We start from the raw sequence: 12642 nt of genomic DNA on the forward strand, positions 1-12642 counted from the left end.
TTTGATAAAGTCCCACATAGGAGATTAGTGGGCAAAATTAGGGCACATGGTATTGGGGGCAGAGTACTGACATGGATTGAAAATTGGCTGGCTGACAGGAAACAAAGAGTAGTGATTAACAGGTCCCTTGTGACCAGTGGGGTACCGCAAGGTTCGGTGTTGGGACCACAGCTGTTTACAATATACATTAATGATTTAGATGAAGGGATTAAAAGTAACATTAGCAAATTTGCTGATGACACAAAGCTGGGTGGCAGTGTGAAATGTCAGGAGGATGTTATGAGAATGCAGGGTGACTTGGACAGGTTGGGTGAGTGGGCAAATGTATGGCAGATGCAGTTTAATGTGGATAAATGTGAGGTTATCCACTTTGGTGGCAAGAACAGGAAGGCAGATTACTATCTAAATGGAGTCAAGTTAGGAAAAGGGGAAGTACAACGAGATCTAGGTGTTCTTGTACATCAGTCAATGAAAGCAAGCATGCAGGTACAGCAGGCAGTGAAGAAAGCTAATGGCATGCTGGCCTTTATAACAAGAGCAATTGAGTATAGGAGTAAAAAGGTCCTTCTGCAGCTGTACAGGACCCTGGTGAGACCCCATCTGGAGTATTGTGTGCAGTTTTGGTATCCAAATTTGAGGAAGGACATTCTTGCTATTGAGGGAGTACAGTGTAGGTTCACAAGGTTAATTCCCAGAATGGCGGGACTGTCATATGTTAAAAGATTGGAGCGACTGGGCTTGTATACACTGGAATTTAGAAGGATGAGAGGGGATCTGATTGAAACATATAAGATTATTAAGGGATTGGACACGCTGGAGGCAGGAAGCATGTTCCCGCTGATGGGTGAGTCCAGAACTAGAAGCCACAGTTTAAGAATAAGGGGTTGACCATTTAGAACTGAGATGCGGAAAAACTTTTTCACCCAGAGAGTGGTGGATATGTGGAATGCTCTGCCCCAGAAGGCAGTGGAGGCCAAGTCTCTGGATGCATTCAAGAGAGAGTTAGATAGAGCTCTTATAGATAACAGGGTCAAGGGATATGGGGAGAGGGCAGGAACAGGGTACTGATTGTGTAAGATCAGCCATGATCACAGTGAATGGTGGTGCTGGCTAGAAGGGCCGAATGGCCTACTCCTGCACCTACTGTCTATTGTCTATTGTCAAACTCAACAGATTTATTCAGATTCAGATTCAGTTTATTGTCATTTAGAAACCACAAATGCAATGCATTTATAGAATAGTAACTGTAAACAGGATTAATGAAAGATCAACCAGAGTGCAGAAGACAACAAACTGTGCAAATGCAAATATAAATAAATGGCAATAAATAACAAGAACATGAGATAATGAGAGAAAGAGTCCTTAAAGTGAGATCATTTGCTGCAGGTACAGTTCAATGAAGGGCAAGTGAGTGTAGTTATCCCCTTTTATTTAAGACCCTGGTGGTTGAGGGGTAGTAACCAGTGTGGTGTAACCAGGCAACCACTTTAATAGGTCCTGGTTTAAATTAGTTGGGTTTAGGGTGGTTATCAAGATCAACATAAAGGTAAATTAGTCAGCAGGTTTCATGGGACCTGATAGTGGCAGCGTGTGTCCTTGGGAGTTAGATTTTAATCATTTAAATGGCAAGGTCCCAAGGGTGACAGCAGCCAGCGACATCGCTGTCACCAAACACAACTTGCAACGCAAGGGGAAAATCCGTTCAGTATATTGAACTGTATTTGTCAATGAACCAGAGTCTGTTTGTCCAAATCACTCAGAGCCTTGGTTCCAAATGATTTTCTCGTTGTGACCTGACTGCCCTTCAGGTCACTCTCCTTTCTCTTGGATCAGAATTTATATACTCATACAGTAAGGTGACAGGCGCCATGGCGTGAACCCTCTGATTGATGAGCAGGGGTTCCCAGCCTTTTTTATGCCAACGAGCCTTGCCATTAACGGAGGGGTCTGTGGAGCGCAGGTTGAGAATGCCTGACGTAAAGGGATGAGGGGTTCCTTGATTGTTCTATCCAGTGCTGGTAGTGGGAATAAGCTCCCACTATCTATGAAATGCTCGCAATGGCGTGCATCTCAAACAGCCTCCGACAACCAAGTCTAGCTCCTGGCTTTCACTTGTGGCTTATCTACCAAGCCCGGCGGAACCACTTCTACTGACAGGAGAAGGGGCAAAGGCGGGTTACTAGTGACTTAAAACCAGTCGCTTCAGGCATATTGTGCTTGTTAGTTGTGGTTGGCAGCTCATCTAGGAGAAGGAAAGCTCTTGACCTCAAACCTCCACTGCCTCGCCACTATTCCCACACACGGGGAAGGCTTTGGGAGAAAACCGCAAAGAGAAGTGTGGAGTTGGAGTCCCTAAGGCAGTCCTACGTTGAGTTCATCGCTGACTGGTGCCACACTGTATCGGTCTCTGCCGTTCCTTTGGGTTCATCAGCTGCATGGCGAGGGGAGCCTGCTACCCGGGCGACAGCTCGCTCTCCAACCTACTGTCCTGGCTTGTGTACTGCCTTGCAAATCATGTAGGCAGCTGGGAATCAACATCCACGGTCGACCCCGGCCTACGAAACACCATGTGGAGATAGATCAGAATCAGAATCAGGTTTAATATCACCAGCACGTGTCATGAAATCTGTTGTCTTTGTGGCAGCAGTACAATGTCATACAAAATAATAGAGAAAAACTATGAACTACAGTAAGTATATACTGTGGTAAATGGTTACATTAAATAAGCAATCCAAAAATGGAAATAAAACAAGTAGTGAGGTAGTGTTCATGAGTTCAGTGTCCGTTCAGAAATTGGATGGCAAAGGGGGAGAAGCTGTTCCTGAATCATTGAGTGTGTGTCTTCAGGCTTCTGTATCCCCTTCCTGATGGTATTATATTTGTAGTTATTTCATTTCTTGCATCCAAGGGAGTAAAAATCTTTATGTTGTGTCTCTGTCTTAATGCACAAGCAATAGGGAAGGGAAATGTGGGAGGATATTGGCCGGACACTAAGATTGTATACAGAATTGTTTTGTATACATGTATGTATAGTCAGGTATGCAATCAGATCAGTGTGTATTGATAAATCTAATGCCCTGGTGCAAGAAGCTGTCCTGGAGCCTGCTGGCCCTGGTCTTAATGCTGTGGTACTATTTGCCGGAAGGTAGCAGCTGGAACAGTTTATGGTTGGGGTGGCTGGAGTCCCTGATGATCCTGCAGGCCCTTATTATGCACCTACAGCTGTAAATGTCCTGAATAGAGGAAAGGTCACATCCACAGATGTGCTGGGCTGTCTGCACCACACACTGCAGAGTCCTGCAGTTGAGGGTAGTACAGATCGAGGGTAGCAATGAGAACAAGGCATGGCCTGGGTGATGGGGGGCCTTTATGATGGACAATGCCTTTCTGAGACATCACTCCTCGATACTATGAAGGCTAGTGCTGATGATGGAGCTGACTAAGTTTACAACTCTTATTTCAGTCCTGTGCTGTAGCTACTCCCTCCCCCCATACCAGACGGTGATGCAGCTAGTTACAATGCTCTCCACAGTACATCTGTAGAAATTTTCGAGTGTTTTTGGAGACATCCAAATCTTCTCAAACTCCTAACGAAATACAGCCGCAGTCTTGCCTTCTTTATAGCTGCATCAAAATGTTGAGTCTAGATTAGATCCTCAGAGATATTGACACCTAGAAACATGAAATTGCTCACTCTTTCAACTACTGATCCATCTCTGAGGACAGATGTGTTTCCTCTTGTCTTACCCTTCCTGAACTCCACAATCAGTTCTTTTGCCTTTCTGGCATTGAGTGCAAGATTGTTGCCATGACACCACTCAACTAACTGACATAGCTCATTCCTGTACACCCTCTTGTCACCACCTGAAACTCTGCCAACAATGGTTGTATCATCAGCAAATTTATAGATGTAATTTCAGCCATGCCGAGCCAAACAGTGATGGGTGCGGAGAGAGTAGAGCCGTGCGCTAAGCACACATCCCTGATCATCAGAGAGGCGGAGATGTTATTTCTGATCCACGCAGATGGTAGTCCTCTGGTTAGGAAGTTGAGGATCCAGTTGTAGAGGGAGGTACAGAGGCCCAGGTTCTATTTAGCTTTTCAATTGAAACTGTGGGAATGATTGTGTTAAATGCTGAGGTGAGACAGGAGTTGATTCTAGCCACAACCAACCTTCCAAAGCATTTAGCCACCGTAGATGTGAGTGCTGCAGGACATTCGTTTCATAGCTTGTCACACCAGACAGTCAGCCATTCTTGTCTGGTGTGTGGTGTCAGGATTGGTCTCCTTTCAGATTAACCGGGTCAGGATATGAACGTTCCTGACTCGATCCTTGTTTTTTTTTTACGAGGCTGAGTGGCCAGCTCGACGCTCAACCCGGCACGGATGGAAAGCGTGCCCGGGGGGGCCAACTGGCTTCGAACTTGGGATCCTTCGCTTTGCTACAGGACAATAGTCATTGAGGCAGTTCACTCTGCTCTTCTTCGGTACTGTTAGATTGCTGTCCTTTTGAAGCAGGTGGGAACCTCCGACCACAGCAGTGAGAGACTGAAAATGTCTTTGAACAGCCCCTCCAGTTAGTTGGCACAAGTTTGCAGAGCCTTACCAGGTACTTCATTAGGGCCTGTCAGCTTGCGAGGGTTCACCCTCTTGAGTTCCTTCAGCATTTTGTGTGCTGTTGCGGATTCTAGCATCTGAAGCCCCTTGTGTCTCCAATCTCCTTTTGTTGTTCAGCATTTGCCTTGTCTTCCTTACCAGGGGTTACCCTTCATTTCCAGCATTTGTCTCCTAATTTCTTTGTTTTCTGTCTCCTCTACTTCCATCTCCTCTCAGCCAATCAGCAGCCTTCCCCATCTTCTCTCAGCTGCTTAGATGTCAACATCTCTGAGGATCTATCTTGGGCCCAACATACTGATGAGGTTATGAAGAAATGCCAGTGGCTATATTTCATTATGAATTTGAGAAGATTTGGCATTCGCCAAAAAACTCTGGCCAATTTCTGCAGACGTACTGTGGAGAGCATTCTAACTGGTTGCGTTTGGTATGGCGGTACCACTGCACAGGATCGGAAAAAACTGCAGAGAGTTGTAAACTCAGCCAGCCCCATCATAGGCACTAGTCTCCCCACCATCGAGGACGTCATCAAAAGGCAATGCCTGAAGAAGGTGAGAGGCATCCATCATCCAGGACACGCCCTCTTCTCAGTACTACCTATCAGGGAGGAGGTACAGGAGCCTGAAGACACACACTCAGTGTTTCAGGAACAGCTTCTTCCCCTCTGCCATCATCAGATACCGGAATGGTCTATGAACCCATGAACGCTTCCTCACTTTGCTCTCTTTTTGCATTACTTATTTATTTTTGAAATATTTATTATTGTAAGTTATGGTAACATTTTACGTATTGGTCTGTACTGTTGCTGTAAAACAACAAATTTCATGACCTATGTCTGTGGTAATAAATCTGATTGTGATTCTGCCACCACCTTACGCCTTTCAACTGTTGGTCTCAACCCTAGCACAGGTATTTCCTCCATTCTCTCCGGCTTACCATCTCCTCTGCAGTCTGAGACATACTTAGATTTTAAATTTCCTGATGAACAAAGGGATCTGGGAATTCAGATCCATAATTCAATGAATGTGGTGTCACAGGGAGACAGACTCGCAAAGAAAACTTCTGAAAGTTTGGCCTTCATATTGCAGACAGGGGATGGGATGATATGTGGACGTTGTATAAGATGTTGCTGAGGCATAATCTGGAGTATTGTGGGCAGTTTTGGTCACCTACCTACGAGAAAGATATAAATAAGATTGAAAGAGTACAAAGGAAATTTACAAGGATGTTGCCGGAACTGGAGGAGCTGAGTTATAAGGAAAGATTGAATAAGTTAGGACATTATTCCTTGGAATATAGAAGATTGAGGGGAGATCTGATAGAGGTATACAAAATTATGAGGGGTATAGATAGGGTAAATGCAAATAGTTTTTTCCTCTGAGTTTGGGTGGGATTACAACTAGAGTTCATGGGTTAAGGGTGAAAGTGAGAAGTTTAAGGGGAATACTAGAAGAAAATTCTTTCCTCAGAGGGTCGTGCAAGTGTGGAACGAGCTGTCAACACAAGCACACATGCCCGATTTCAATGTTTAAGAGAAGTTTGGATAGGTACCTGGATGGCAGGGGTATGGAGGGCTGCGTTCCCAGTGCAGATCAATGGGGCTAGGAAGTTTAAATTGATTGGCATGGACTAGATGGGCTGAAGGGCCTAGTTCTGTGCTGTACTTTTCTATGGCTCTATGACTGAGGGTCTATAAATGGTCTCTGCAATTACTGCTCACTGAGTACGGCATGGAGGAGGTGATAGAGGTGAGGGGAATGTATAAGAGGCTAGAGTGAAGAATAAGAGGGGAGGGGTGAGGGAAAAATTACACAATACAACTTCTTAACAACCCTATCAACTTGTGTGGCAACTTTGTGCGGTCTATGGATGTGGATCCCGAGATCCCAAGTACCTGTGGCATTTTTTGTCTTTACTCAGCTCTCCATATCGGAGCTGTCTGCTCACCTATGTTACAAGTGGAGCATAATTAACTTCTGATTTTGACTGCAGCAGGAAAAGCATGTCCCAACTCACAAGCCCTAACCTATACGTCTTTGGAATGTGGGAGGAAACCGGAGCACTCGGAGGAAACCCTCGCAGTCACGGGGAGAACAACAGCGGGGGTTGAACTCCAACTGGTGAGCACAATCACTGTAATTACGCTAATCGCTAATCTGCAGCGTCGTCATCTTACAAAACTTTCCAGCCAGATTTCCAAAGATAAACAAAGATTTCTTTTGAGAATCTGATATCTGAAACTTCCCTTTAATAAATCCCAGTGGTGTTGCTGAGCCATGGAGCTGAACAGCCTGTTTTGTTTCAGCTTGTGAGAGAGATAGATACAGACAATAAAGGTATTTAATTCAACATTTCCTTTTCATCTGCGTGGATTTTTTCTGTTGACTCACCTCCATAAACATCAGAGGTTTATAAGATTATGAGGCAGATTATTAAACAGAGTAGACCGAGAGTATCTTCTTCGCTCGGCTGAAATGTCTAATTCCAGAGGGCATGCATTGAGGGTGAGAGGGGGCAATTTCAAAGGAGATGTGTGGGGCAAGTTTCTTTGCACTGGGAGTGGTGGATGTCTGGAACACACTGCCTGGGGGAAGGGAGGAGGCACATACATTAAGGGCTACTAAGAGTCATTTAGATAGGCACATGAATGTGAGGAAATGGAAGGATATGGGTAAATAAGTTCATTAGGTTAGCATTTTGATTACTAATATAATTGGTTCAGCTCAACATTGTGGGTTAAAGGGCTGTTTCTGTGCTATACTGTTCTACGTTCCATTATAACCTGGGATCCACATTTGACACATAGCCACAGCTTTTGAATCACAGGTTTATCTCCCTGCAAGGCAGTTAGATTGCCTTGATAAAAAAAATATATTCTCAAAATAAAAATGCAGTGGAACTTGTTGACAAATACCCTCAGGGTTCACTTTATTACGGACACCTGTAGACCTGCTTGTTAATGCAAATATCTAATCAGCCAATCACGTGGCAGCAACTCAATGCATAAAAGCATGCAGACATGGTCACGAGGTTCAGTTGTTGTTCAGACTAAACATCAGACTGGGGAAGAAATGTGATCTAAGTGACTTTGACTGCGGAATGATTTTGGAGTCAGACAGGGTTGACTGAATATCTCAAAAGCTGCTGATCTCCGGGGATTTTCACACGAAACTGTCTCTAGAGTTTACAGAGAATGGTGTAAAACCAAAAAATAAAATGTAGTGACACCTGTGGGTGAAAACGCCTTGTTAATGAGAGAGGTCAGAGGAGAATGGCCAGACTGGTTCAAGCTGACAAGAGGGCGACAGTAACTCAAATAAACACATGTTACAACAGCGGTGGGCAGAACATCATCTCTGAACATACAGCACATTGAACCTTGAAGTGGATGGGCTACAGCGGCAGAAGACCATGGACACACACTCAGCGGCTACATTTTTCAATACAGGTGTCAACAGGCCACTGAGTGTATACCAAAGGTCATCACTGAAGCAGTGAAACATGATTCCAGCATCTGCAGTCTCTTCATCGTTTAGTCGTGGTTCCTATGGGTACCTTCAAAAATAACATCATGGAATCACTCTTCTTGCATCAGGCCACAGGTCTAGATGCAGAGAAGGTTTATAAGGAGTTACAGGGCATGTTTGAACAGGTTAGGCTTTATATCCTGGAGCGCAGGAGAATGAGGGGAGGTATACAAGATTATGAGGATATGGATATGCAAACAAGCTTTTTTCACTAAGGTTGGAGGAGGGTCATGGGTTAAGTGTGAAAGGTGAAATATTTAAGGAGAACCTGAGGGGGAACTTCTTCATTCAGAGGGTGGTGAGAGTGTGGAACAAGCTGCCAGTAGAAATGTTGGTTGCGAGTCTGATTTCAAATTTTAAGAGAAGTTTGGATAAGTACGTGGGTGGGAGAGATATAGAGGGCAATGATTCAGGTGCAGGTTGATAGGACGGCAGAATAATAATTTGGCATGGACTAGATGGGCCAAAGGGCCTGTTTATGTGCTGTGGTGTTCCTTGACTCCAACTGGTGTAGGGGATCATCCATGAATTTCCTTTCTTGGCACAATCTGAGCTGTGGTACCATTGTCACTTCAGAGCAGGGGTTCCTAACTTGGGCCCTCTCACTGCTTGGTTAATGGTGGGGGCCCACGGTTGGGATGCCCTGTTCTGGAGTTACTGTAAGCAACAACCAACTTCACTGAAGTCAAAGCAGCAGAAACACTCAGTAAAAAAACAGACAAACCATGGGTCCAGGTAATCCAGCTTGTCCAGGTGACCCAGGAAGACCAGGAGAGCCCTAAAAAAAAAAGAGAATTGCAGATGTCAGAAAGAAATTAATGCCTTCTCCTGTCTCATCAACATTATTATTTAATGTCTATTTTTAGAGATACAGGACGATAACAGGACTTTCCGGCCTAACGAGCCCGCACCACCAAGTACACCCATGTGGTCAATTAAGACTATAAGACTTAGGAGCAGAGTTAGGCAATTTGGCCCATTGAGTCTGCTCCATCATTTCATCGTGTCTGATCCATTTCCTTTTCATCCCCAATCTCTGGCCTTCTCCCCGTATCCCTTCATGCCCTGACCAATCAAAAATCTATCTACCTCTGCCATAAATATACATAAATACTCGGCCTTTACAGCTGCCTGTGGCACTGGATTCCACAGATTTACCATTCTCTGGTTAAAGAAATTCCTCCTCATTTTCATTCTAAAAGGATGGCACTCTATTCTTAGGTTGTGTCCTCTGGTTTTAGACCCTCCCATTGTAGGAAACATCCTCTCCAGAGCCAACAAATGCTCCTCAAATGACAAGCCTTTTAATCCTGGAATATTTTCGTGAACCTCTTCTGAACCCTCCCTGATGTTAGCACATCCTTTAAGGGGCCCAAAACTGCTCACAATACTCCAAGTGAAGCCTGACCAGTGCTTTATAAAGCCTCAACATTAAATCCTTGCTTTTATATTCCAGTTCTTTTGAAATAGATGCTAACATCGCATTTGCCTTCCTCACCAACAACTCAACCTGCAAATTAAACTTCAGGGAATTCTGCACAAGGACCCTCAAGTCCCATTTGCACCTCAGATTTTTGAATTTTCTCTCCATTTATAAAATAGTCCACTATTTCATTTCTTCTAACAAAGTGCTTAACCATACATTTCCTGACACTGTATTCCATCTGCCAATTCTGTGCCCATTCTTCTAATCTGTCTCAGTCCTTCTGTAGCCTCTCTACTTCTTCAAAACTACCTGCCCCTCCACCTATCTTCATATCTTCTGAAAACTTGGCCACGAAGCCATCAATTCTGTCATCCAAATCTTTGACATGTAACGTAAAAAGAATCGGTCCCAAAACCGACCCCTGTGGAACACCACTAGTCACTAGCAGTCGGTCAGAAAAGTCTCCCTTTATTCCCACTCTTTTCCACCTGCCAATCAGCCACTGTCCATGCTAGAATCCTGACCTATGAACCAGTACATCTTTGGAATGTGGGAGGAAATCAGAGCACCCGGAGGAAACCCACACGGTCACGGAGAACGTACAAACCCTTTGTATTCAGCGGTGGGAATTGAAACACAGTCACTGGCGCAGGAAAGTGAGCGCTAACTGCTACACTACCATGTCGCCTATAACAATCATGAAGTTATATAGAACTACACATCAAAAATGCCCTTTTGGCCGCAGAATACTGTCAGTATCATGAGGGCTTGAAAGGCACCATGTAAATGCAAACTTTATATTTCTTCTTATCACTTTAGGTTCATTTGCAAATAAGGCTGAATAGCGCTGAGAAAATTTACAAGGACGTTGCCAGGATTGAAGGAACTGAGTTATAAGAAAACACTGACCACTTTAGGACTTTATTCCCTGGAATGTAGACAATTGAGGGGAGATTTGATAGAGGTGTACATAATTGTGAGGGGTATAGATAGGGCAAATGCAAGCAGGCTTTTTCCACTGAGGTCAGGTGGGACTACAACTAGGCATCATGGGTCAAGGGTGAAAGGTGAAAGGTTTAAGGGGACCATGAGAGGACACTTCTCAGACAGTTGTGAGAGTGTGGAATGAGCTGCCAGTGCAAGTAGTGCATGCCAGCTCGATTTCACATTTAAGAGAAGTTTGGACAGGTACATGGATGGTAGGGGTGTGGAGGGCTATGGTCCAGGTGTGGGTCAATGGGAGTAGGCAGTTTAAATTGCCTGGCACAGACTTGATGGGCCGAAGGACTTGTTTCTATGCTGTGCTTTTCTATGACTGTAAGGAGTACAGAGTATTTGTTGGTCACTGAACTGGAGCGTTCTTGCACAGAAAGTTGGTCAAGATCTGCCCCTTCTCAGCCCAGCTCTGCATTCTCTCAATGTCCCATTGCAGCCTACCACAACTGTCCACATCATCCACAACACCACTGACCTTCTTCTCATCCGCAAGCATACTAAGCGCCCTTCCACTTCCTCAGCCAAGTCATTGTCAAATCACAAAGCCCAGGTGTTTCAGTGTCGTAACTTACCTGCTCATCGAAAGAAAATGCCCCGTGAAAGGTAGGGGCTGTCTGGAGTAAGGAGCATTGAGGCCCATCCCACTAGCTTCCTTTCAGCTGATGACGTCACAACATAGACAGGGTTTAAATTTAGTGTGCAATACCATGTAGTCACTTTTTCTCTCAGGTCGCTGTGAACCAGGTAGATGATATTGCCATAGAAACGGTAGATGGGGGGCTGGGAGGGGGGTCTGCTGCAGTACAGAGGTCCTGGCAGCACACTTTAAATAAATATTTAACACTGTGTATACGTTTAGCACCTATTTTGTCCAGCCACTTCCGTTGCTCAGCTAAGCATCTGTAACCGAGTTTAGCTTGAAGGGTTTACTGCAAGTTCAGAGTCAGTCTTGTCTAGTAAATAAACAGTTAACCTAACTGTGTGTCTCTTCTGACCCCGTGAGCCTGATTTCTCACCACAGCAGGGGTTCTAGATCAGATCCCCTTGCAGCACCACCGGTCACCGACCTCCAGGCAGGATAAGCTCCATCTACTACCACCTCCTGCCCTCGTGGGCAAGCCAATTCTGAATCCATACAGCCAGATTTCTCAGGATCCATGCCTCGTGACTATCTAAATAAGCCTATCATGGGGAACCTTGTAAAAAGCCTTCCAAAGATGTACATCCACCAAACCCATTGCTCTGCCTTTAGCAAATCCTGGAAGAATTCAATCAGACGTTTGGAGCCTCCTTCAAGAAATGGAATGTCCTCCCATTCCTTGGAATCTCTGGCACAGGGGTGCTCACAGAAAAGGGCTGGCCTTTGGAACCTCGACTTTGCGTATCGGTAGTGCAGAAAGTCCCTGGCCTAAACGGGTAAGAAATGCACTCCCTCACCCCCCTCCCCAGTCAGCCCTCGCCTTTCCCATTCATGGGTGAGTCCGTGACTCCCACCTGAGCCACATCAGCTATTCCAAACCCACAGAACCGAAGTGGAAGCAGGTTATCTTTGACCCTGAGGGACTGTCTTAGAGGGATCAACAGAAACACGGTGCTGAGAAATGAAGCCCATGTTTTCATTATCCCAGTCAGCAGAGTTGAGGCGGCATTGGATTGGACCCTCTTCTATCTTTTCTGCAGGTTGACAGGTGGAGAAAACAGGATTAAAAACGGTCTCTTGATTGACTTGAACTTACCATTTCACCTGGAGAGCCCTGTTTACCCTTTTCACCCTACAGGGAGAGAGAGGGAGAGACAGTCAACTGTTGAACAAATATTTGTTGAAGTCTGTTGTCATGTGGAATCTCTGTAGCCTGCAGATCTGCTGTATCAGACACGAGCAGCACGTCAGCATTCACAATCCAGTCCAATAATCTGTTTCAAGGCTTCCAACGGTACTGTGCGGAGGGGCGGGCCCTGTGCTTGCCCACAGTTCAACCCCGATAAATGTGAGGTGTTGCACCTCGGTAGGGCAAGTGCAGGAAGACAGCACACCGTTAAGGGCAAGAGTGTTAACAGTGTCGCTGAGCAGAGGGATCT

The 12642-nt window shown here is 45.1% G+C and overlaps 1 protein-coding gene across 5 annotated transcripts in view; it reads right to left on the reverse strand.

Annotated features, from left to right (window-relative positions):
* Window positions 1-12642, reverse strand: part of LOC140716871 (collagen alpha-1(XV) chain-like) — a 327765-nt gene that overhangs the window by 67442 nt on the left and 247681 nt on the right. For all 5 annotated transcript variants that reach the window (XM_073030228.1, XM_073030003.1, XM_073030091.1 and 2 more), the window contains 2 exons: window positions 12300-12335; window positions 8866-8919 (listed from right to left, as the gene is read on the reverse strand). In XM_073030228.1, coding sequence (XP_072886329.1) covers window positions 8866-8919; window positions 12300-12335 — 90 coding nt within the window. The remainder of the gene's footprint in view (window positions 1-8865; window positions 8920-12299; window positions 12336-12642) is intronic.

The sequence above is a fragment of the Hemitrygon akajei genome, chromosome 1 (genome assembly GCF_048418815.1).
Source record: "Hemitrygon akajei chromosome 1, sHemAka1.3, whole genome shotgun sequence".
Classification (NCBI taxonomy): Eukaryota; Metazoa; Chordata; class Chondrichthyes; order Myliobatiformes; family Dasyatidae; genus Hemitrygon; species Hemitrygon akajei.